This window comes from Anopheles coustani, chromosome 2, assembly GCF_943734705.1.
Source record: "Anopheles coustani chromosome 2, idAnoCousDA_361_x.2, whole genome shotgun sequence".
Classification (NCBI taxonomy): Eukaryota; Metazoa; Arthropoda; class Insecta; order Diptera; family Culicidae; genus Anopheles; species Anopheles coustani.
In genome coordinates, this window is record NC_071289.1 from 3,036,378 (window position 1) to 3,062,057 (window position 25,680).

Genomic DNA, 25,680 nt, shown 5'->3' on the forward strand with positions numbered 1-25,680 from the left:
GTGTGCTTATGTCTAATGCTGGCCGAGAAGTGGCTGTTGAATGACCATCGCTAGACACTAGACCCGATGAATGTGTCTGTGTGTGTGTGCGAAAAATATGCGCATGCCGCCGTTGTATGATTCGAATCGATCAATGACATTTATGGCCGGATAGCGCTGTCCGCACGAACTTATCGCGAGGAGGGAGGCTGCTTCGGGCTGCATTTTTTGTTGCAGTCCCCCCCCCCCCCCCGCCCACTGAAAGGGGGACGGGAAAAGGTGCATTATGCGAAACGCTGCAGCCTATGCAACCTATTTTTCAGATGCGCAAGACCTCGCCGGTGCGAACCGCATTTTAAAACGGCCTCCCCAAAGCCGGCCAAGGGAAGGTTGCAGCTCATATTTGTACTGTTCCTCGCCACTCGAAATCTTTTTTCAACAGACATGAAGGTGGACGAATCAATTGAAGAAGGGGAAATCTTCTATGACCAGACCCCGGACTCATTATCTCCGCGGAGAACGAAAGCGCCGTAGCGTCGGCCACAAACAAAAATCTTAGTCCAAACGGATTATGTAAAAACCCTTTCCAATCCCGGGCATTTTTAACAGTCACAAGGTGAAATAACATTTCCAATCCGACCGCGCGGGCGATGAGCTCCGGAAAATTTACGACAATTTGATGCGCCGGCTACCGTTGGGCCACACAAATGTTTCCCATATTTTATCACCACGCGGTAAACGGGAGGCAAAAGGGCAATATTATCTCATTGGGCGAAGGATTACGCAGCAAGAAAAGTGGAAAGCCATCCGTCCATTTTTGGGAGATTGTCTGGCGCGAGTGGTGAATTCTGCAACCGACAAAACCACAAATAGATTCGAACGGCGGTATCGGGAGCACTAAATTAGATGCTTGAAGAAATTCAGGGCAAAAGCAAGACCTACCTGAGAGAAGGAGAAGGAAAGCCACTCGAGAAATGGAAACCCTACTAGGCGAATGGATGGAAGTGATTTCATTTCATAACTTTACAGCGAAACTTCCGTCAAGCGATATTCAAATGAAGTGGATAGTGATATCATTCTCCATAATTTTGGTTCAATTCAACACTGTTGACTCACTGGTTTCAACGCTGTTTCAAACATGTTATTTATAACTGATCGTATGGAGCTGTTCATTTTCACTTTCGAATTTTGTATGGTTTTTGTTTTGAATTTCATTTTAAACATACGCAACAAGATTGGCTAATTTGAATTACAACTTTGTAAAAAAATGATTTGATATTGAAATTTCGATTTGATTCAAAAAAGAAAATTACGAATGACTGACAATCAGCATGTGCATCAATCATCATATTTCTTGCATCATGACCTAACCTTCAAGCAACGTAATGTTCATCGATCAAGAGCACCGCTGTGAAACGATGCTCATCGGAATGAGATCAAAGCGCACAACACTACCAACGGCTGCGTGCAGTTCATTGACAGTTGTTGAATAAATTAATCATAATACTCTTATCGATAAGATTGAGCAAAACTCCAGTTGGAAAGAAATCACAAACATCGGCACTTAAAAGAATCGATGCTGGGCCGCGTGATCTGGTGAAGGATGTTGTGAGCCAAGGGACGCATGCATGTTGTCTGTTACAATGTTGTTGGCAATCATCATCGGTTTGGCTCTCACCGCAATCTATCTCGATCGATCGTGTATCTGGCACTCGTGTGTTCGTTTACTGTTTGGTAGTAAAACTTTTATCTCCCTCGGTATGGCTTTCCAACTGGTGAAAAACACGGGGTGGAAAGTGCTGCTACATTGCTGCATTTGCGCCGGGATAGACGGTTTGCTTCGGTGGCCTCCGATCGTAACATAATCAGCAGGAGCGTGGCAAGTGATGGAATTTTTATTCCTTTTCTGATCTCGCGCTAAGCTCAATGTTGCACCGTCATCGCTGGTAATGCTAACGTTGACGTGATGGTGGACTCGTCGGTGTATTATTTTGACACTAAGTATGACACACCGCGTGTTCCTATCTCCTCCCTCGGCAACCTTGCCCACAAAACGCTCGCAATGTGTTCCGACCGCCTTCCAGCCTTCGCTGGAAAGGCCTTGAGATTGACGAGAAAATATTTGCCGCCCGTAGGTCGCGAACCAATTTGAGGCACCGCCAAACTCCGGTCGGAATTGATTGAAATTTCAAATGAAACTTAAAGCACCCAGGGTCTCTCTTGGTTGGAGCCAGTCTCAATCAATATTCATTACGATTCACGATCACGATTCGATACCAATTCTACTTGCATTTTGGCATTGCGATCTGTCTTGGTCGGGGGGCTTTTTCTCTGAGCCGATGGTTATTTATTTGTGCGGCCGCCGACTGTTGCAAAAATTATGGATTTCGCTACATGGGACCTTACTCTCGGTTTGGTGGAGCAGTTTGAGATACAATTGCATCCGCCAAGGATTTCAATCTGTTGCTTCCAATAGTTTCGCGAGGCTATTTTTAGACCGGGCGGACAGCTAGACGTTGATTAAATTACGATCGAGGCGGTGTTCATTTGAAAGGTTGTACGTTATGAGATCAAACGTCAAACAACGCCTGTTTCAGCGAAGAGGCGTGTTTGAAGGACTTTGATATTCAAATACACGAGGAAATATTAATCTTTATTGGTAAATATTTCCCGTTATGCTTCCGTGAACTTATGCAAGCATTCCCTCTTTCTTACAGTTCTGCTTTAATGGAGGAACATTTCACCTGCTCCCAATGCAGAAAAACATATAAGGCTCCCAAAGGACAGTTTGTCACTGACTGCCTAGCGTTGAAACCATCCATCAAGCGATCCTTGTCCCCTTCCGAACGTAAAACCGACACGGCGACAGAGCATTTGCATTGCCGGTGCACCCGGTTGGGGCCAAAAATAAAATGCACCCCGATAAAAACAACGCTAATTGCTTTGCCGCATATGTTGCATATGGGTGCCATCGGCCAAGGCACCTGCATCTCACCGCACGCTTGGCTTGCGCAAGGTCAATGTGATGGTTTTTACGGCCGTCGGTCGATCATTACGGAGTGCAGCAACAAACTCTGTACATCGTTTCATGCAAAAAAAGGGAGAGAAACGATGCAATCACGAGGAAATGAAGCAGAAAAGTACTCGAAATGGGATGGAGTGGGATAAATAAAACAACAGCGCAGGGGACGAAATATTTGGTCAAGGATCGGGACCGACGGGGCATGCAACGATTTATGTGACATTCCTCTTGCGTGCGTTTGCGGTTTTTTGAGGGATGTGTCCGGTTTTTATGCTCCTCCGTCCACTGAGAATGTGTGATGCCAAATAAACTGGTTTGTGCCACCCAATTTCGGTGTGAAACTCATTTATATTTCCCTGTCGAATCGAAACAACACAAAAGAAGGATCGATGAGGGCACGGTGGTGGTCAACATATTATCGAATCCAATCTGATCCTGATAGAAAAGTTGTGTTTGTGAACAACAAAATTAAAAAAAATCTTAAAGCAATCTTAATTTGGTGCGTCCCATAATTCATTTTCCAACGCAATTTTATCTTCCCAACAAAGTTGAAAAAAATACTAAAACTGTCATGGGATTGTAAAGTACTCTGAGACCTCGATTCAACTTTAATTTTTGCCTGGCGTATGCTTTATGCTTCCATGTTACTTTAACTGCATTCGTCTGATGCACTCATGGCACAAGGATGCTCGCCGCCCGCCATAAAATAAAGATATTGTTAATTTCGACGTAATTTAAGTGCAATTTCATTTCGCAATTAACGACACTATGGCCCCGGTGGAGAGTGTGCTCTCATCTTGCACCAGACACACTCTTTTTGTGTGCTGCTTTGTCCGAGGTCTTGGTGGCCTTAAGCTGGGGCAACAATTGGGGTGGGTTTGTTCGGAGCTGATGCCATTTTCTTCCTTGCTCCTGCCTCTTATGACAGTCTCATCGTCAACTCCATTTTCCATTCGCGAATGAATAAAAACCACACCGTAAGTTTGCTCTTTTTTCAATTTCCGGTAATTAATATTGCTTATAAGGTATCTTATCTTAGTTTGACTAGGTTATTTTCTCAATTTACCTCGCTCTTCATAGGTTATTTAAAGGCATGGATATTTGAAAAAAATGCAAAGCAATCAAGAATGATGTCAAACATTGAGAAGCGATGGGAGGATAAAACCTGTGAGTATGTGTTATACTGAAACCACAAGAGAAAAATGGAATATCTCAAGAAAAGCTGTGACCCTCTCGAGTGCAAGCTATCTTTCATTTCCGTTATACGTTGTTCGTCTTCGATGCTTGCGGTTTACATAACTTTGCAGCATGCATTCGGTTCTTCTTATCGTTAAAGAAAAAGTACGCAACCCGCAAAACCCGAATCAAACGGAATCGCGATGGGTAAAGTTAACGGCGATCGATTGTTCATAAATTTTTCAACACACAACATGCCAGCGTGCCGCAGAGAAATGGGTTCCATTCACGGAAAAGCTTAAACGTCGTGGAAAACTGGTTCTGGCCCGATTGAATGTCGGAAGGTGAATGCTGGTTGTTATTGAGAGGTACATGGAAGATTGTCATCTTTATCACGTGTTGAAATTGGTATAGAAGAGAGAGGATTTAAGAAATGTCTTCTGAGAAGCACAACAAGATACTAATACATTCTGAAAGCCAGCATCATTAGGGGGAAGTGCAAGTAGGTCGAATTCATTTGTTACAGCTACTTAAAGCGAGAGACAGACGGAAGGTCGTCGAGAAGAAGGGCGTTGGGCGGCGTTAACGATAGTTGATGGAAATTGACCCATCCGGTCGGGCCTACGTTAGTCGGCCCCGGCCGAAACCAATCAATCAATCGTCATCATTGACCGCCGGTGGGCGCACCCTTGTGCCTTCCCGTTGCCGACATCAAACGATAGCGCAGAACAGTGAACGCGTTCAATTGCATTTGAAAAGCCTATCGGAATGGGGAAGGGGGAAGTCATAGACCATTGGGGCAAGGGTCATATTTGAGCCCTACCCACAACAACAACAAGTGTATGCTGCTGGAATGCTTTCAAAACTAAAGCCGACGGTTTGTCAACTCTAAAAGGATTAACTTTTAAAGGTCTGCACGACATAACAAATGGCTTGGTCTACCTACACCTGATTTTGAGTGGAAAATGGGAAAAATCGATCGAGCCAAACAAATGGAAAAGTCTCAGAAAGTCAAGAAGTTTTTGCCAACGGCAAGAAAAAAACCAAGAGTCGAAGCAAGAAACCGCGTACGAATTGCCTGTTCGCATGTCGGTAGACTTTCAACCATAAATCTTCGTTAAGGTGGAAAATTGTGTTTTTGGGTATAGCCATTTTTCGCGAGCGGGAATAAAAAAGAAGGAAAAAAACCCTGCCCTCGATTAGCGAAAGGGCAACCGAGTGGAAAAGTGCTGCTAAAGGGAAAAGAAAATTAAAATTTATTTTCACCCACTGTTTGTTTTTCCCTGCCTGCCTTTTCCTAGATTTTACTCGAGGTCATTTTTCATCGTTTGTTTTTCCCTGCTCCCGGATACAGGATCGTTTCCAGCTAAAGCACGGCGAAATGTCTCACGGAGCCTTTTGAACAGCATCATAGCTTCAGGATGACTCCAGAATGAAACAGGCAGGATAATTATGAGACCGTTCCCGTTTCGTTGCAACTCATTAGGAATTATGTCGCTGCGCTGGAAGTCCAACATAAAACACATTTCCGGACAAGTGACACTAAACGAAGAATACTGCCATATTTTCGTTGGCATTCCGGGAAAGCGTGCTGTGCTGCTTTCACATGCTTTTAGGAAGTGTTTTAAAACTTTTCAACTAGGTCAATTTTCGTGCTTTCGGCAAGGAAATATGCGAGGACGTGTGAAATAAAGTTTTGGCAGGGGGAAAAGCGCACTGAAAAGTATTAAAAGATACTCACGTTTGTTGACAGCTGGCTGGAAAGACTCATGACCTGGTCCCGGGCATCTATAAGTTCTCGTTTCAGGCGACGCACTTCGCCGGCCTGCCGTTCCTCGGTGGAACCGTACAGGGACGATCCTCCCGACAGCAGCGACGCTTGACTACCATGCACTGTTTGTGGAAGCGAAAAAGGCAAAGAATTACCCTCCCTGTTGCCAACCAACGTTGCTTCCCAGGTGTCACATACCTTCATCGTTCTTCTTCGGGTACGTAAGGCGACCACCGGCGTTGCCCGCGTTCGTGTGCGTGGGCGACAGAAGTCCTGCGAAACCGCGGGCCGGTGGCGTCGGAGAAGTCGGTTGACTCCACGGAACCATCCCATTGCCGGGGTGGACAACCGTCCCAACCGGGAGACAGTAGTACGGTTCGATTTCCACATCTGGACCGCGGCTCAGCATCGATGGGTACATTTTCTCCGACTTGGTCGATCTGGGCCACGAACACCAAAGCGGGGAGCGATACCAAAAATGAGCAAAACGTTAGCAAGCGATCCACGACAACAGGCAGGCACACACCGGAAATCACTACATTACAAGGTTCAGGGTAGATATGATCTGTAGTACTACTGCTAGAAAGGGTTTTTGAGACGCAACGTTGGTTTTTGGTGTGTATGGATACCCGGTGAAAACTCCCTCTAATGTCCAGAAAAGGTGGGGTTGTTGTTAGTGTGATGAAGAAAACAGGGGTGGTGGAGCATGAAAACGGCAGGAATGATTTTATGTAGAATGCATGTAGACGCATGCAAACATGCACCACCGTAAGGTTTCGATTTCGAAAATGTAACTCACAAAGTGCTTTCGTGTGGAGTTTGGACGCGCAATGGATGCATTCCAAAAGTGAGAACGGGCGGGGGGGGTTGAAGTGATCGGGAGCAAGGGGAGAGAGCAAACTATGCCGAGAGCATGCGAATAAATATTTAAATCGCGAACACAGTTATTCAGATTTCGAGCCCGTCTTGCATTGGCAGCGTGAGTGAGATTTCTCCATTTGCAAAGTCCATGCTCGGAAGTTCCAAGATAGAAGAGATAGAAGACGTTCGGTGGGAAGGATCAGTGATGATGGCCGGTGGTCGGGAGATACGCAGTGCTCAAAGTCTATAAATGGTCAAAAGCGGCCGAACTCTGAGGCTGAGCAACGCTGGGAGTCTGGCAGATCGTGGCCACGACTGGAACATATTCTGGTACACTGAGACACCGGGGCGAACCTTGGGTTGTGGCCAGTAGTTCTCCGTTGTGGGTTTTCTGTCAACTGCATGTGACAAACATCTCGTCAGCGTTTATGATGCAGCCGACGCAAAATGCAAAGCACGACGGCACGACGTTGAAATCCACGGTAGACCAAAGTTGTCCACCTAAGACGCCGGAGTGGTTATGCTTATGCGCCTCTCGCATGCGATACGTAAATATGCGCCTGAAATGGGCGAATAAATATTAAACTGACGCGACATTAGCAACGTTCCCTGGCATCGGGTGGCTGCGAAGCGGTCAATATGCAAACGAACCAAATGTCACTCCGCGTTCGGAGGTGTCCTTTTCGGAGGATGAAAACCTTTTTTTAATGAGATACTCCCCAAAAAGGTAGTCCGACCCGGTGCCTTTAGCTTTTTTAGTGCAAAGATACATTAATAAATTCAAATGAACTTGACCAACGTCCAACGATAAAGTTATTGTGTCAAAAATACTTCACTCAGCACAATTTTTCATCCTCATGGCCAGTAAAAGAGTTTGATTAAAGCGCTCGCTTAAACTCTTTTTTACAATGGATGGACGCAAAGCCTATCGGTTCCTCAACAATGGCAAAACTTTTTTAAGCCCTCACCAACCGATGCGGAACAGTATGGCTTAAGATGGTATAAAGCGGAGCAAATTTAATTAAAAACTTTTTAATCTTATCTCTCGTTGCAGTTTATTGCGAACTGGTCAGCATCAGGGACGATCCATCCAACGTCAGCTCTTAGGCAGGAAGGATATGCTGTTTCTATAGTCGTGTTTCTTTTTTATTACGATTGAATGTTACATTATCGTTTTTCCGGAACGGTCAAGGATCCATTCTGTCACGTGGTGCACGCAATTTCCCACCAGCTCCTATGTGTGTCATCCGACCTTCTGTGCTTATGCTACATAATTCATGCTCGATTGATAGCACGTCAGAAAATATCCTTATGCCGAGCGACGAAGGACATCCAAACCTCCGCGTGTGTTTAGGTATTTGGAAGTAAAATACCAAGGGAATGCCATCGACGGAACTCTGATCATCAGAAGAGAGACCCTCGGTTAATGACAGCTGTCAATCGACTTCGGCAAAAGGAAAAGCGAGAAAATGCACTGGGGGCTGAGAAGCAGACGGGGGTGGTGTATAGGAAAAGGCATGATTATACGCAACCAGGAGAATGCCAGCAATGAGCACGCTAAGCGAAAATATTCGAGGCACGGAGGTGAACCACGTTCCGGTTGCAGGGAAGGTATATAAATTTGCTTTTTTTTGGCAAGGCGAACTTATATGGGGCGATGCGAATTATCGATTTCTAGAAGCAATCAACTTTTTCCTCCAAACTTGCATGGAAGGTTGTTGGTGTTTGAGGAATGTTTCTGAGCTGCTGTAGGTTAATAACATTATCTACCTGGGATAGGTCCGTTCTTTCAGATAGCTATTCCGAGGTGCGTGAAGGAACGAGAAGAGTGGTGAGTAAAAAGAGAGTCATCGAAACGTACACATTTGAACGTGCCTGGGACAACATTAAGCGCAAAGAAAAGAAAAAACGGCTACAGCGAAGGATGGAGATGAAAGTTGGTGCTTGAACCGAAGAAAGGTAATGACGTGAAATTCGAAATTTGTCGTGAAATGATTAGAACATGACGTGACGCGATAAAAATAAGATCCTACAGAAAGAAGCACACTACACCAAAAGCTACGGCAACAATTACACATCTAGCACTTGGTGCCGTTGGAGCAGCAAGTATGGTCGGGTTGGCCGGCAGCTTCCCGAACCCCAACATACAACATCGACCGGACGAAGACACACACGCACACACAGGGCCGCCACACATCACCTCGGATGCATAATTACCTGATGCTATTGCTTCGATTGAGACGCGGACTGTTGGTGGCCGTGGTGGTGTTGGAGTGATGGTGATGGTGGTGGTGGGGCTGTTGCGTTTCCCCACGCTGATGGTGGAGCAGCTTGTGCGGTCGGGTGACGGATCCGGGTGACCCGGTCACGGCGGCGACGGCGGCCGCCGGCGAGCTGCCCATCGAGATGGCGTCCAGCGTGTCACCCTCCGACAGGCGACTGCTGGCCGTGTTCGAGTGCTTCAGCCACATGGCGTACGAGCCGTAGTCGGGCTTCACCTCGGCGTACGTTTGCGTGTCCGAGAGGCTGCCATCGGTGAGCTTGGCAGAGGCGCGATTGGACATTCTGTCGCGCGGGGAATAGGTTCGATGAAGGGCGTTGGAGGATGTTTTATTTGAGTCGTTAGCATCGTAGGAAAGGAGAATTCAAAAATCACCACATCGAGAGAGAGATATATAGAGAAAAGAGAGCAAGATGTTCCAACCCGGCGCGATGTAGGAGATGCAGAAAAGAAACAAAGGTGTTAGAGCGTTAGAGTGATGGATGCAGGTTAGTGTCTCGTCCTCAACGGGGGAAACTTAATCGTGTGAGTGGTCAATCCAACGCATTGGAAACACAAACCTATGTTGGAAGACATGCATATCTAAACCGGGCTTAGGCAAACTGTGCGTTCCGGAGCCAAACCTTTCTTTCACCGACTGGCTGAGCTGCGCCGCTCCGGGTCCCGTCAGCGAGAAGCTTCGATACTGCGGATGCTGCTGCACTTCTAAAATGGTAAAAACAGGGTGTGAATGAGTATACCGGAGGTTGCTACCGTGGCTACCGTGTTGACATGACTTACTGGCTTGGAAGTCGGCCGTGGTTGTCTGCGTACCACCGGAAACCTTTAGCTTGCTCGAGCGCGGGACGGCCGAGACGTGGGCCGTTCGGCCACCGGTGAGCAGATTCTGTCCTTGCTGTTGTTGCTGCTGCTGAAGCTGTTGCTGTTGCTGTTGGTGCGGATCCACTCCCGGCATGGTGGAGCCACCGTTGGTTCGCTTGATGTAGCCGAAGCTCTGCGGGACTCCACCCGATTTGGCCCGACCGGAGGCTCCCTTGGACGAGGGTGTGCTGCGCCGGGACTGGCTCGGGCTGGAGCCGGCCTTATCCTTGCGCGACACGGTAGGACTCGGTGGTTGCGAGCTGTGCTGGCTGTTGGTGCCACCGTTGCTGCTGCTACCATGGCCGCCCGATGACGCCGGGTCCGGAAGCTTGCCCCAGTATTCACGTCCGTTCGGGCCGACCGAGCTTCCGCTGCTGTGACGAGCGCTGCTGCTGCTGCTGCTGCTTTTGCCGTTCACATGTGAGTGCTCCATTGCAGGTGGGTTCGTTCCCACACTGTCCAGATGATCGCCTCGGCTGCTACGACATCTGCGAACGAGAGCGAGAAAGGAAGAGAGTGAAAATCGTATCGTTTGTTGCATACACAAACACACACGCTTCATTGCACTTGGCAAGACTAGGGACCGTTATAAACGATATCTGCAGAAAGTGAATTATCCTTGTGAAATAATTAAACACCCAGCAATGAACTGGTACTGATACGTCCTCGGTGAACCTTTCGCTTGCATATGCAACTTGGTGTTTGCACGGAACGAGGACAATTTTGCATGCCCTAAAGTGTGGAGGCCTGTTTCTGTTTGGTGTGTCCAACAACCGTCGTAGGCCGTAGTTTATCACGGAACCCGAGACCTGAGAGTTCTATTGACGTGTGGCAACCCGAGGTTCGCTGCCCTCCGGGTTCTGGGGTTGTACAATTTATGAGAAGTTTCATTTTGATAAACGATGCCCTCCAAAGAACGCCATTCGCGATTCGCATCACTTCGCGTCGGGCATGGAGCGGGAAAGGGTGGGAAAGGGGTTGCGGCTGGTGGCAAATTTATGTCATCCATTTCAAAGTTGTTGCAACACTCACCCCCAGGCCTCCACCAAGCTCGAAGCTGGAGCTCCCACGAGTGAGTGGCGGGATGTTTTCCCGATAAAGCTTAATTTAATTTTCCCACCGGACAAGGACCGCCACGTTCCTTGCGAACTCGGGAAAACTGGCACCGATGGGAAAACTTTTGTGCCGGGATTGTGTTGTGTGCGATGTTAGCCCGATGTCGATAAACCCTTTTTCCCGGCCGGCCCAACACCACGGCTCGTTTAGCTTCATATTTAATGGGCTTTCGGGGTGGTTTAAACAAAAGTGAGAAAATGTAGACCGTCGTCAGTTGCTTTTGGAAAACTGGACTACCGAACGGCCGAACGGCGAAGGAAAATCGTTCCGTTTTATGAGCCTCTTTGCCGGGCTCGGTTTGTGCGACGAAGTGCGCTTGATCGAAACGAAATCGTCGGTGGAAGGAAGTGTGCGCCTAAATGTAGGCAGTCTGTTGCACATCGCTACGAACTGCGGGAGAAGAAGTATCGCGATTTGGACAAAAATGTACATTCGCTGTCATTTTCCCGGCTCGAGACAGGTCGTTACACATCGCAGATCGTATCGCGGATGAAAGGATGTAAAATGGAAAGTTTATTTTTCCCAACCATAAGCCAGCACAAAAAAACATCAAAAACTCCGCGAGGCGACAATGAGGCTTGAAAATAATTTAAACATCCCAAACAGAATCGTAATGAGAGAGAAGCCATGGAGCTCCCAACATCACGCCATCCTTTCAACCGTCGGCTCGATCGATAAAAAAGGACAGCCTGGCGTTTTGCGATGAATATTTAAAAAAAAAGAAGCGCGACAGTCTGCTATTATTACTGGCATTTTGTAATCCGATGCCGATTGACGACGAGGAACAAGCGAACGCACACTCGTCGGGACGCGTTCGCGGAATGAGAATCTGAATGTGACAGAATATTAATCAGCGCTATTTACATTTGTAAACACGGAAGCGGCGAAAGGCGTATCGCTTGCAGCTGGGATCACACGCAAGTGATGCCCGTAATTTAAAGGATTCCAAGAATGTCATGTATGTTATTTGCATACATTGCCGGGAGGTACACGGCGAGGATTTGCGTACAAACACACACACAGCTGAGTCCTGACTGTGGCTCGTGTCGTGTCCAGAGTTGGTAGAGCCAAACTCGGGAAAGTTTTCTTGTTTGAAATTGATTTACATTGTAATGCTGATATGCGCACAATCGCAGATTTTAATGTACGATTTTCCTTCCTTGAAATATCGTCGACCAGATATCGTCGGAAAAACTGCTTCTTGCTGGTCGTAGGTAAGTGCATGGAAGTTGGCCAGGAAGGAAATGAAAGTGGTTAGTAGAAAACAGTTCCTGAACTTGTGTTTATGGCTCAGCGTGAACGATGATGGCCGGGTTGCCTTAAGCCTCGAAAGAGTTAAGGTGAATTTATTAATGCGGATAATCCTTCATGCGCCTCCTACGGCCTTCAGACCGAGGCATCAGACTGGCTTACTTTTCACTGGCTTCCTTCCCCCGTAGTTGGCGACCTAAAGAAGGCAGCTAGTAGCAAACGAACAGAATCGACCAGACAAACGACGTCGTCGAGGGCAGCTGTTTGTGGAAGGATTAAATCGCCTAGTTACGCGATAAGTAAACATTGGGGCAACTGGTTTGCATTCGGGTCGTTTCGGCTGCCCAAGGCGCTCTCCGTAAACAATTCTTTTAATTAGTCATCCGCGTGACAGGCGACTCATTCGAGTCCGTCGGCATTCATCGCCACCGGACGACGTCTTAATTGAAATTAATGGAGACGCATGGTTGCGCATGGAGCGGTCGGTCTTACTGAAGTACCGGGCGGAGACGCCGCTCTAGAGGCTTTCCCCCCGGCTTGTTTCTTATCGCAATCGACTTCTTCGAATCCCGAAAGAGAGCCCCTCCTTCTCCATCCCCCATGCAATTTCTTCGCGCACAAAACCTCAATGGAATTGTCAGTCTCAAATGGAATTGGTTCCAATTAGGTTGGAAATAATTTAGATTACGTGCTCTGGGCTTCCCAACCCCGATTGCTCTCATCGAGAAGAAATGCTTCTTCGAATTTCTTTTCTTTCCCAACTCGAATCTGGAGCGAGACCGAGGAGCCGGAGTAAGAATCCTGCGCTCTTGAGGACACTCGAGTGCATCAACCACTCACGGAGCAGGTCACTCGGCAAAGTGCATCAGAAGTCTGGCCCGACCATTCGGGAAGTGCATCGAAAGTGTGGCCGCTGAAAAATGCTTCCAAAGTGGGCCGAAGATTTTCCGAGTGTTACAAGTATTGCCATTTCCTAGAACATGCTTTCCGCACTCTTTCAATTTTCGCTTGGCATTTGGCATTGGCGTGTTTCTTTTCCCTACTTCTGTTACTTTTTCTGTCGAAACGAATGCGAAGACACGAAGCGCAGAGAGTGCTCTCTGATTCGACCAATTTATTTTACCATCATCATGCCACACTCGGACAAAGCTAGCCAAGGGCAAACGTCCCAACCGATGCTGGCCAGTTGAAGTGGTTTACAAGTGAAAAGTACTTCAGCTCGTCTGCTTCTCACAGAATGTTTTCGTGTTCGCTAAAAGTTGGTACACGACATTGTGTGATGTAAAATGATTAAAAGTAGAAAGAATGTTTGAGAATAACTAATTTTAATAACCACGACGAGTGTTCAATTTACACTCAAAAAAGAGCAGAACAAGGAACGGAACAATCCAATAACGAATCCAGGAATTTAATTTGATTGCCAATCGTTTGGTGAGAGTTTTTCTGGATTAAATACAACACCCGCACCATTTTTTCATTTTGTTTATGTAGAGTGAAATCCTGCTCGCTGTTACGAGCGTTTATTTCTGGTTTTATTATAGACATCGCCCATCATCCCTTACGTGGTCGTTAATACGAATATCTCGTTCGTTGAAAATGTTCCCAAATCCCGGTGGTAGTCTCGTTGTCGTTGTTCGTGGTAGAGTTTTGCAAGCGTCGTTTGTCGACTTTAATGGATGTTGTGTGGTGAAAGGGACGTAGGTTCCGGCTTTTTGCCATCGGCCATCGATTTGTTGGGAGATACTAAAGTTAAAGTATCTCCTGTTTCAATATTGGATCCTGGGAAGGAGGGAGGGGGAGGCAAACAAAAAACATAAGCTACCCGAATCGATTTTAACGACCCTTTTTACTCAAACAAGGCCACATCGGTAGCGGCGAATATACTCTCTCCCTCAGGTTTGTCTTTTATGGCCTCACCGGGAAGGCAAATGGAAGAGCTGATCGATTTTATAGCATTATGATATTTTGATCCCGTCCTGAAAGGGAACATCCGACGGGTGCGAGCATTTAATCGATACACTTTTCGATGGTTCTCACTCATGCCCGGTGCAACGAGGCGGTGGTGTGAAACCCGACGTATCATTTCGCTGATAACTGGGTGCGCTTTGCAAATGAAATGCACGCGATGAAAATTATCCTTCTCCTATTTTGGACATATTTCACCCGCTCGATTGCACAAAAAAAAAGGACATCTCGATGTGTTTGTCACAACATGAGCACCGAGGGAAAGTTGGGGTGAAAGAATGGCGGGGATTAAATCCAATTAACGACGACACCGAGCGCGACATACCAGCGTCATAAATCATACGGCTCGGGGGATGCCGTCGAGGGCGCAGGATAATAAAGCCACCGCAAACGCCGGCCGAAACCGCAGGAGGCTGTGCAGGACTCGGGTCCGGATAATTCAATAATCCGTTCACGCGTTTCATAAATCATAAGTGCACGTTGTGTTACGGAAGGCGAATGCAACACGCTGGAATGTGAACACACATTCGTCCGGAGGACAGATTTCTTGGGACGAGGGGTTTTCCACCGACACAATTGTGGAACGTAGTTGGAATCCTTTTCCGTTTGGCAATAATGCTTACCATAATTAATCGGTCGACAAGCAGTCATGTGGGAGCTTGTTGTGTTTTAATGTAACCTTTCTTGTCCCGTCCCAATGGAACACCTTTATTCGTTTCACTTTAAAAAAGTAGATAACGTTTGAACAAGTTAAATAACAACCGAAGCCTATCGTTATAAATAGGGTGAAGTGAAGAAATTAAAAGATCCCACAAAATTGCACACGTACTTTCCTCCCTCTTGGCAAGGCTTTACGATCCTAGTCGCACACAAGTGAATACGGGAAAATAGGATAAAAACCGAAAGGATTGCCTCGACGTGACTACCCCAAATCATGGGCCCATAAAATCCTTAAAAAAGGCCGAGGGACTCGCCGGAAGTAGGCCAACCGTGCAGGAACAGCTTTAGTCTTGTGGCTGGGAAATTATCGGGGGTGGATTCCGATGGGATGTGGTCGGAAAGATATTGACCGGGACGGCCCCCCGATATCGGGGCCCACGAAGATAAACGAAGCGGCTGTAGTTGTTTTAAGCTGAGCGCATAATTTCGGCTTGGGGAATTGATACACTGGGTGGGAAATTGATGTACCGGAAGTGAAAGCGGAAGGATTAAGGGGATTGTGTGCGATAATTTTACAACCGGACGCGTGAGGGTGTGTGTGGGTGTGTGTGGTTTTACGAGTCAGACGGAATTCCCAATCCACCGCAGGGCGATGAATTGTGAGTGAGGAAAATTCTGGCATGTAGAACAATCTGCAAAAGCTCACTCCAAAGTGCTAAACGTGCCAACGCTGCCATTTTCAACCGAGCAGTTGAATAGATTCCTGAAACTTCCTCCCAGGATCCTACAATGTATCCAATCAAGCGTGGAAGTGCAAACATTCGGAATACTTGCAATTGGTCCCATTTTCCACGCGCCAATGCTTCCGATCCGTAGCGCATCCATCAAAGTAAAGTCAAAACGTTGTAGAAACCGATTTAAATTTACGAACGAATGAACTCGCTCCGAGCCCGTGGGGAATTTTATTACAACGCTGTAAAAACTATATATCTTCCGGGAACGTTGGCATGCTGCATAAAATTATTCAAAGCCAGTGAATCTTGGCAGCGTTCTAAGGAAAGGCAAGGATGGCTTTAAATATTACGTAACTTTGCCGGCAAGCGTGGCGTGGTTTATATTCCCAACCAAACCCGTCATTTGGAACGAATTTATTTTAAACGGCACTTTTCCCAAGCCCAAGTCAATCCCGGTGTGGTAGCAGTGTGGTGTTTTTATTTTGTTAGAATTTAAATAAATTTACTTCCGCTAGCATGGTTCCATTTTCCAGACAGACCGGGTTCACCTGAATTTTCTCCACCGACCCGACCCCGACAGCGAGACGAGTAAAATATACACCAATTTTATTTACATAGCGTAATTTACCCCACACCGACACCACCCTCGTCCTCGTGGCCGACTTCCGAGGGACGTCAAGGACTCGCAAGGCACACAGAACTTCCGGTGGCACGTTTTCGGTGAAGCAGTTGGATGAACGTGTGAATTTGTAGTCCTTGCCAAACCAAATGACAAAAAAAAGAACCGAGCCGGAGTTGGGTTGCAGTGGATGCAATTAAAATACGACCAGGCCCCCTTCGCTGGAGTTTTATCTCCTATCGCGGGAATGTTTAGTAACGAAACGGGGATTAAGTGAAATGATTTAATCCACCCATTTAAACGGGCACCTTAAATGTCGCAAGTTTCCACGGGTGGCGAAGGTCTGAACTGGAGCCGGAAAAAAGGGCCAAAAGTGGTTGTTCCTCATTAGTGAGTGAGTTTTTCATTAAATCTTACCCCGCGGCGAAACGTACCATTTACACGCTGGCATGCTGCTGCTAATGTTGATTTAAATTCTACGACGGATGCGACGGAAAAATCCGACACCGAAACACCTGTTCACTGGCAGATGAAACTTAGCGCAGGGATTTTCTCCTTCGGTCCTTGGACAACACGGTGTGAGTACGATTTTTCCCGGATCGATTTATTCCCTTACGATGAAAGTTTCGGGGGAAAATTTCTCGATGTTCGATCTTTTTATTTTTCACTTTTGACATGCTTTTACGCTGCTTTACCATCCCCCAAGAACAGTTTTCGCGTAGCTTGGTGGAAGAAAATCACACGCACACCGAAAACGCAGAAAACACACCACGAAATTCCGTTTTTATCTGTTCCGTCGCATCCCTTCTTGACTTTTCTTCCGGTTAGCTCCCATTTGAACGGAAGAAAAACCCGATATGGCGGCGGCTGACATCGATACCGAAACGTCGCGCATTTGAGTGCCGCGGGAGGGGTTGGGAAAACTCGCGAAGAAAAGGCAGCAAAACAAAGCTATAATTCAATTCCGGCGCCCCGAAATGTCGTAAGATTGTTGTTCGCGCTGGTTCGGCCATCAAAAGGACCGACGATGAATGTGTCGTGTTGGTTCGTGGAAAAACAGGCGTCTTCCGTTCTTTCAGCTTAGGTTTTAACGTCGAAAGATATTCCGAGCGTTTTCTTATATTCCTTTGTTTTTGAGCTCCTCCACGAGGTTGTAGATATTGTCCTTCAATTTTCACTTCGCCAATGGAACTATCGCACTTTAAGAGTTTTCCAGGGGGCGTCGTGTGTATCGCTGGTGAACTTTTTCCCCGATAGCAACCCCGAATGTTTCCTCCGGCTCTCGTTCGCCAAGGAGTGGCTCCTCTGGGAGGAAAAAGGCTAGGCTAGGCTTAAGGCAGGACGATGTTCACTGTTCCGGGTGATTTTTGGGTTTGCGATATCGGTGGTTAGGAAAAAGGCAGGTCCTTTCCACGTTGGTGGGTTTCAGTGAAAAGGGAAACAAACGCTAGGGCTAGGAAATGCACCACTTAAAGGGAAACCAGGCGGTTTCCGGGTTTCGATTTGGTCGTTGATTTTTTTTTTCGCGTAGATAGCGCAATCACATCGAAATGGAAAATAATGACACAAGCGGAAGCACTCTGGGCAATTATTGTTGTTGGTCCACTAGACACGCCACGACCTCCCCCGCTACGAGGCACCCCTACGAGGTGGTCTCGCAATCGATTTCGCAGTGGCGCAACCCTTCACTCAAAACAGCTAGAAATTCGCCGATCGTAGCAGTAGGTTTTTCCTTTGTCGGTCAGTTTCCCCCGAATGTGCAGTTTTAGCTAGCGTTCCCCCATTGAACGCTTGTTGTTGTTGCTGCTTGCGTGGTGCATTTCCCCGATGGGAGAGGTTTTCCAGGGGGCCAGCCAGGGAGGAAGGTGAATCATTCTGCTTTCCTTCGTCGGAATCGAACCGGCACTCAGACACATACACTCACTGCGGCACACACACACACAGGCCGACCCCGATCGTGACGGCAAAATGGGAGCACTACAACCGGTGGTTGCTGGCAGGTGGCCAACACACGGCACAAGAATACGGATTGTTTCCACTGACGGCCGGTGAATTTGTGAACGGCTTTTCCGAAACAGATACACACACTGGAAAACGTTTCTTGCGTGAAAAATCCATGTGAAACTCGGAACCGGCCGTGTCTTCTAAGCGAGGGTGGAGTACCTTTTTTTTTTGGCTTTTGCTCGCTTCTCCCGGTCGACCACCGCCTGCCGAAGGACCGACTGACAGACTGCGGAACTGAACCGAAACACTGGCGCGAGGGCTCGAAATATCCTGTCGCCCTGCTTTGCTGTCCGTGCGGACGAGCGACCGACGAGTGACCGCGTGCGCCGGATCCGACGAATCGCAAACATGGCCCCACAAGCGGAACTGTCATCGGAGGAAAAACTGAGCGTGAGTGACTCTCTCTCTCGCTCGAAAAACCCACTTCTCAGAAAACTCTCCAGTTTTGACTTGGGTGTGTATGTTCGTCTGGCCCAAACAGATGATGGCATCGAGCAGGGTAATAAAGGGAGGAGGGGGTGCGAAGGGAAGGACGAAGGATGGAGTGGCGCACCCCGAGGGGTGAACTTCCGATTCGGTGGCACCCAGAGTCGCAGCAGCGAGACATCGATGTCCTTTCCCCCTCACTGGTTTTCCGTGTGTAGCGTATGAAATTCGGATCCCTTTTTCGGCTCGTGTGTGTCGAACAAACGGATACTATGACTCATCGGAGCTGCACTCCGGAAAAAAGGTTGGAAATGGCAACGGAGTGGCTGATAAAAGACGTTCAGAATATTTCATACTTTACGGTTTGAGGCTCTCATTCAAGAAAACTAGTGATTGTAAGCACTAGTGGCACTACCACTACATCTGCTTCCTCTGCCACGGGAACAGGATACTCGGGATCGGGGTCGTAGAAAAAACAGGGAATATGTTGATTGTGCAAAACTAGTGAAACGAGATAAGAGAAGAGAAGACATTCAGGAACAGTAACAAAAGGCCGACCCGAAGAACAAACGGCCAGACAGGCTGGCGTTTGTCATCCTCTATTCCTCCCAACCACCCCAGCTCGTCCCCGAACATTGAACATCGAGAAAAATGGGTGGGAAGTGTGGGGAAGATGGCCATAAAGGACGTCTGGATGATTCGGCCGATGAAGCGCTCGCAAGCAAATACTTTGACCACCAGCGGCGGACGAGGGACAATTTAATTAATTGAATTTGATTTGATTGCCTTTCGGCGGCTTGGAGGTTTGTTGAGTTACGTGCAATCTGAGCGAAGGGTTGCAATTATGGGACGGAGATTTTTTTTTCGCGGTTATGCTGACTATGTGGGCTGGATTAATAGAGATGAAGAGCACGTTGTCGGAACGCGGAACTTTATCGAATTTATTGCACGGAGATTGTGAGGGTACTTGGGATTTTATGGTACCAATGGTTGATGGTGTGTCTTATCTGGCTAATGGACACATCAAAAACCGTGCGAATGTCCGGAGAGAAGATATTGATCCCTACTTACAACCATCGCCCGTCCCCTACGAGAAGAAGCTCGTCCCCAAATAGCATCACCAGAAGGTGTCTTACTTTGCACTTAGCTTCCAATCTTTGGCTCCAAAGCAATACCAAACATCGTCGTCATGCTGTGGCTCTACTCTATTTCTGCAAACGCCCGGTTTGCGTCGGAGGGAAGTAGTCTTTTTGCCACTCCCTAGGGAAAGGTTAGAAGCGGAACGAAATGGAAAGAAACGTTTCCCCTGCAGAAGAAGTGTTGCGCTGCTAGAAAAACCACGGACATCAAAACGGGAAGCAACTGCTGGCCGGGGTTTGTATTGAGATAAAATATTTACCAAACCCAGCGGCAAGACCGTGCGATGACCTCGGCCTCACCTCACGGTGTTTCCTCCTCGTTCAGGAATCGTGGTTTGTTGATACCGATGAAGCTCATCCAAAACCAGATGTTTCAATTTCCCGGCCTTTTCCTTCACCCGCTGGGCCCGGTTCGCAATGACGGAGGCTTTCTGGGGGGGGAAATGAATGAAACCACAACATCGTCCCCCGGCTACCGGGTGTCCCCTGGTCGAGGAAACCGTGTTGATAAGGTGGGAAAATTGTGGTTTAAAGCAAGTAGGATTTGCCACACCGAGGGTAGATGGGAACTCACGAAGGAACTCAAGCGGTTGAGCATGATGCAGCAGGTTCGTTGTCGGGACGGGTTCCTTTTGGGGGAAAATGACGTAAATATGAATCCCTAAAACCTATACCTAGCGCAAAGTGCCCTGCTCAATACCGTTAATTTATTTTACAAAGTTTGTATAGTGGGGGGTGTTTCAAGTGTCGGCATAATGTTGACATACGGCCGTATGCAGATTTATTATCGCACCGAAAATTTAAACTTATACTACATATTTACCCCGCAGCCGGTGGTTTGCCTATGTGAAACGGGTTTGTGCTTGCTAATGAATTACAGATGAAGGTCAATTGCGTCGGTGTGATAAATTACCGTACCGTCGACAATAGGCATATCTGCTTTGAAAATGTCCTGGACAAATTTTTGTAAACGGAAAATATAAAACCGTTGCAATCTTCAAATTTTAAAATGCAAGAAAATACATGTACCTAGCGGCAGCTATTCGAAGTAACCGCCTTGTGCAGCGCGACATCTGTCGGATTTTTATAGAACCACTGCTAGCGCCCTCTAGCCTGAATGTATGCAATTGTACGACACAAATTTGAATTTTCAGTTCTTTTGCGCTTGGCTTCATATTTCCGCTGTTTCAGATTGTTTTAAGCATAAATTGCATAACATAGTGACTTTTTTTACTTGAACAAGTGCCTCTTCCCATTTGCTTAAGAAATGTCAGCGATAGCTGGTTGTAAACAAATCCGAGTTGTACATCATTGTGCTTTTTAAATTGTGAATTTAAACGTTTCATTAATGCGTTATAAATTGTTTCATTACCAATTTTAACAACTGTGATGATAGAAAAGAAAATTTGTAGATACTTCCATCATCCGGGCACCCTTCCGCGATTGTTCCCATAATTCAGCATATCCTGCTCAGATCCCAGGGGAATGAACTACCTTATCTATTGCCAAAGCCACATTTACGCTAATGGTGGCCGAGGGAAGGCTACGCCGAGCCACCGAACGCTCAAATCGGAAAATGATTTACAACCATATCGAATCCCCTCGGAGGAAAGGAACAAATGCAAACCCTCACACCGTGGTGCGTGGTGCCAGACTGAAGGACGACGAGAACTCATTGCAAACAAACTTCTTCTTCCCGACTTTGTGGTCTTTACTTACGCACAGCGGGAAAACCGTGTGATAATGGCCCAGCGGCAATTTGCAACTGTTCTAATGCCATCGGTTTGAAATTCACGCACCATGCGCTCGTCGAGAGGTGTGTCCTGATTTCCCTCGATGCGCTTTATGTTCTTGTACGGATGTGTTTGGGTGCCGTTGCGTTAAAGGACTTGTCCAGGGAAAAGACTGTGCCCGGCAGGCTTCTGGTCTGTCCCACAGGGTGACGTCCTGTCCCGATGCGGACGACGGGATAATTCGGGGTCACAAACGGACACGCGGTCTGCCTTCGGCAAAGACTGGGCACGTGCGCCCAGAGGCAGAGCAAAACGGTTTCGTCGTGCCGCGACAAAAGACTTGCCAAAGTGTGACACAAAGCCAGTCCATCCCCTTGCGTACCAGAAGCGATTCATAAAGAGGCTACCATAGCCGGGAGTTGGTGTTAAATGGACGGGAGCGTTCCCTTTGCGTGATTTACGCTCCCGAGTACTTATCAAAATTTGAGGAACGACACAACAAAGTACAACCACCCTTCTTTTTCTCCCAGAGAGAAGCTATCAAACTTCGCAGACAGCTACCAACGAAACGATTCAAGGTGTATTGAACGAATATTTTGTGGTTTTAAAATAAATACTATTTCACGCTGTCTGGATATTGATGAACTCTTCGGGGGCATTCATTTTTCCCATGAATATTATTAAAACTTTTACCGATCCATTTGTCGTGAGCTGATATTCAATGAACGAGGTGAAACAGGAAATTTCGCTGCATTTTTCGAACCAATACCACCACTTGGAAGAGGACAACGTTGCATTCTTCTGTCCGACGATCGGATCGGAAGCAGGAATTTCGTGAGGAATTTTTCCCATCGTTCGCAATTTCTTCTCAACAGGACACATCGCAACAAAGTTGAAGATATTTTTCCTTCCTATCGCCTTGTCAAACCCCTCTAACTCCCTCGTGTCTGGATCGACTTTCATTTTCCATCCCCTTACCCTACGATTCCTCTATTCGCTGCAGACGACACTGCGTTCGTGCAAAATGCACAGCAGGACAATACGACAAAGTCAACGGAAAACGGAACCCCCTCCGGGGCGATGCTGCCAAATCCGGCGGGATGTCGGCGACGTCTTTGTGTGTGAGTGTGTGGAAAAGTTTTTCAATCGCTTTGATAAACTATCGCCTTCATGTGTCGCGGGAAGCTCCCGCTATCATGTCGCTCATCGGTGGGCGTCGGTGAAAATGACAAGGCAAACTTTGTCTCGCTATCGTAATTTCCGGATCCGGTGTTGTTTCTACGGGATGTTGAAAATGGCCGCGCACGAAGTGCAACAATGCACGGTGGTACGCACACCCGAGCGAGACCACCTGTTGGCGTTGAGGTGTAGCCATAACACCGGGGAAATCACAGGATGGAAGTAAAACAACGACGACGAGGAGCGTGCGGTTTGATAGGAAAAGTTCTAGCAACGGAATTATCGTGTGGGAAACGCGACCGGGAGTTAAAGTACCTTAAACCCGTCACTAATTCCTACATTTTTAGGTAATTGTTTCGAGGAAGCAGTTTTAAGACTGTTGCTAATAACGTGATTCCCGTGTTGAATGGTTATTATCAACCATTTTGAAAGAACGAGTGTAAGACCTCACTTGCGTAAACTCGAAATCTTCTTAGCAGTTACGACGGATTTAACTAGACTTAAGACTTTCCAGTAGGTAGAGAAGTTTGAGGAGTACTAATTTGAAGCGAATGTGAACGATAGCTTAGAAGTCATAATAACGCGAGTGTGTAAGACTTCCAACTGATAAGAATGCGAATTAACTCGAGAGGGAGCCAAACAATGTTATTATACTGGTTATCAGTGTGCTAACAATTTTTATTAAACGCTTAGTTTGAAGACAAGCAATACGAAACGAAGCATCGAACGAAGTGAGAGTCAGTTCTACGTCCGGGAAATAAAAACCCTAGCCAATAAAAGAAGGGCGGTTTAATTTATATTAAACTGTGAAACATTGTTGCCTGCTTCAAATCAAAGCGTAACCGGAAAACAATTCCACACAACAGTTTTGTGTGATCAACACCCGATACGATTGTTTTGCCGAATCGGAGGAAACTAACAAATTGGCAGCTGTCGGAAAGGAGCTTCGGTTTTGTTTGTCCTCTATTACACCCTCAATCTTGTTTTTTTTTCTCCAACCAACAAGCAAGGAATCGTATGCTGTCCATCAACGAATTTAAACACGGTGAAAAGAAGGGAGGAAAAATCCTCCGACAGCATGACAGGGACTAAAAAATCCAATAAACATCCTGTTGGGTTTGCCTGCACAGGATTCACACTACACTTCCTGATATTTTTTATTTATTTGGAAACCTCACGAATGTCCCCTCCCCGCCTGCCTTGACTGTTGCATTGGCATCCGTTTATCCGAATCGATCACTCACCAAATGTCCCCGGGTTTGTTTCGGGTGCCATTATTAAATTTCCTTCCTTTCGCTATCATCTTAACCTTTCATTTCACCCCTTTTTGGTATTTCGTAACGTTGGGTTTTGCTCCTTTTTTTTGTTTTGCCACAAAGGATACAAACAAAATGCCATCCTGCCAGCGGGATGCCTTCCCGTCAAATGCAACGGGTGATATTTATATTCGGACCGTGCTCGGGGGATGGAAGTATTTTGGTTCATTCCATTACCGGTCTGATCGATTGGTCGATTGAAATATCTCCGACAAATGCACGGCCCGGTGACGGAAGCTGACCGCAACAGGATACATAGGTTGCGGTCTCCTTCTAGGTCACTCCAGCTTGTCCCCATTCGGCGAGAACCAAAATATCCCACACCCGAGGGACGTGGAAAAGCACTCACATCTAGAGCCGCACACAAAGTGCAACAATATTACATCATTAAATGGATGTAATTTAATTTCCATGTCTCCAGTGGTGCCCCCATTTTTGCGTAAATCGAGTTTGCGAGTGCACACAAGGAGGGACATCATCAGGAAACCCCGTACAAAGTGAGTGAAAGAGAAAGAGAGGGCAGATTCGCGCCACATCGTGCAAGGATATGTGATTCGGTTCGATTGTTATCCGGTCGTAACAATGAATTTAAACCACCTCCTAGTTGCGATGAGTGAATCGCTTCATCCACGGAACACTTTCGGCACGTTCGAGACTCCCTTTTCCTTCATCCAAATAATGGCCAAGCATAATTATGAGTTATGTGTCCAGACGGTTTAGGTGGATCGTTCCGGGGTCGGGAGAGATGAAAATTAAATAAAACATAAAAGGAAGACGACAGTCGTTTGGGCTGGAACACTTTCGAGGTTATAGTCTGTTTCTAAAGGCATGGCAATCCTCTTCGTCGACGTCACCCTTCTTAGATAATACCCCAAGCCATTGTGTTCCTTTTGGGGTGTTTGTAGTGCGGTATCGATCGATAAACACAGTTTACTTTTGTGTGAGTTTTAACAACGACACAATGCTGCTAGAAATCCCACGATGGGGTTCGCTCCGCTTTGGTTGAGATTAATTTCAAGTGCAAGTAAATTAATTACTCGAACCGGAGACGGTTTTGCGCACCCCGAAATATAGAAGTGCTGCACAACAAACACTATTGCGGCATCATTTCGGCTCTTTTAATTGCCCATAAAAATTGTTCAACTGAAACAAACACTTCCCGTGCGCCCGGAACAAAGCCTCAATACGACACCGAACCATCACAACCGTAAACCGCCATTAAACAACTTGCTCCCCGTTTTTTGGTGGGGAGAAAACTAAATCCTTCCCCGTGCGTTGTTGATTCACACTTGTCAAACCGGGATCGCATTACGGAAAGGTTCAATTATTTTGGGATTTGTCCGGAATGGAACATTTCCCGACGGTATTCGCCCCACGGATAAGGAATCGCTGGCCATCTTTCGGCACTTCCGGGGGGGGATTAGGTCGAGCAAACAGTAGGAATGATGGTGGACAGCAATAACCTACATCCAGGAACGTGGACTATCGTTGGCCGTAGGATTCACTATTAATCGTAACCTCAACCAGGACAACCTTTCACGAAGGGTGCCTCGAAGTATTAAACCACAATCTTCCCGCCGGAACATG

The 25,680-nt window shown here is 46.9% G+C and overlaps 1 protein-coding gene across 1 annotated transcript in view; it reads right to left on the reverse strand.

The window, feature by feature from the left end:
• The window catches only part of LOC131267472 (protein sickie), a 191,452-nt gene that overhangs the window by 61,145 nt on the left and 104,627 nt on the right, over positions 1–25,680 (reverse strand). Inside the window, exons 9-14 of the mRNA XM_058270359.1 lie at positions 9,871–10,439; positions 9,651–9,795; positions 9,027–9,374; positions 8,580–8,606; positions 6,147–6,388; positions 5,919–6,070 (exon numbers count right to left, since the gene is read on the reverse strand). Of these exons, the coding sequence (XP_058126342.1) occupies positions 5,919–6,070; positions 6,147–6,388; positions 8,580–8,606; positions 9,027–9,374; positions 9,651–9,795; positions 9,871–10,439 (1,483 nt within the window). The remainder of the gene's footprint in view (positions 1–5,918; positions 6,071–6,146; positions 6,389–8,579; positions 8,607–9,026; positions 9,375–9,650; positions 9,796–9,870; positions 10,440–25,680) is intronic.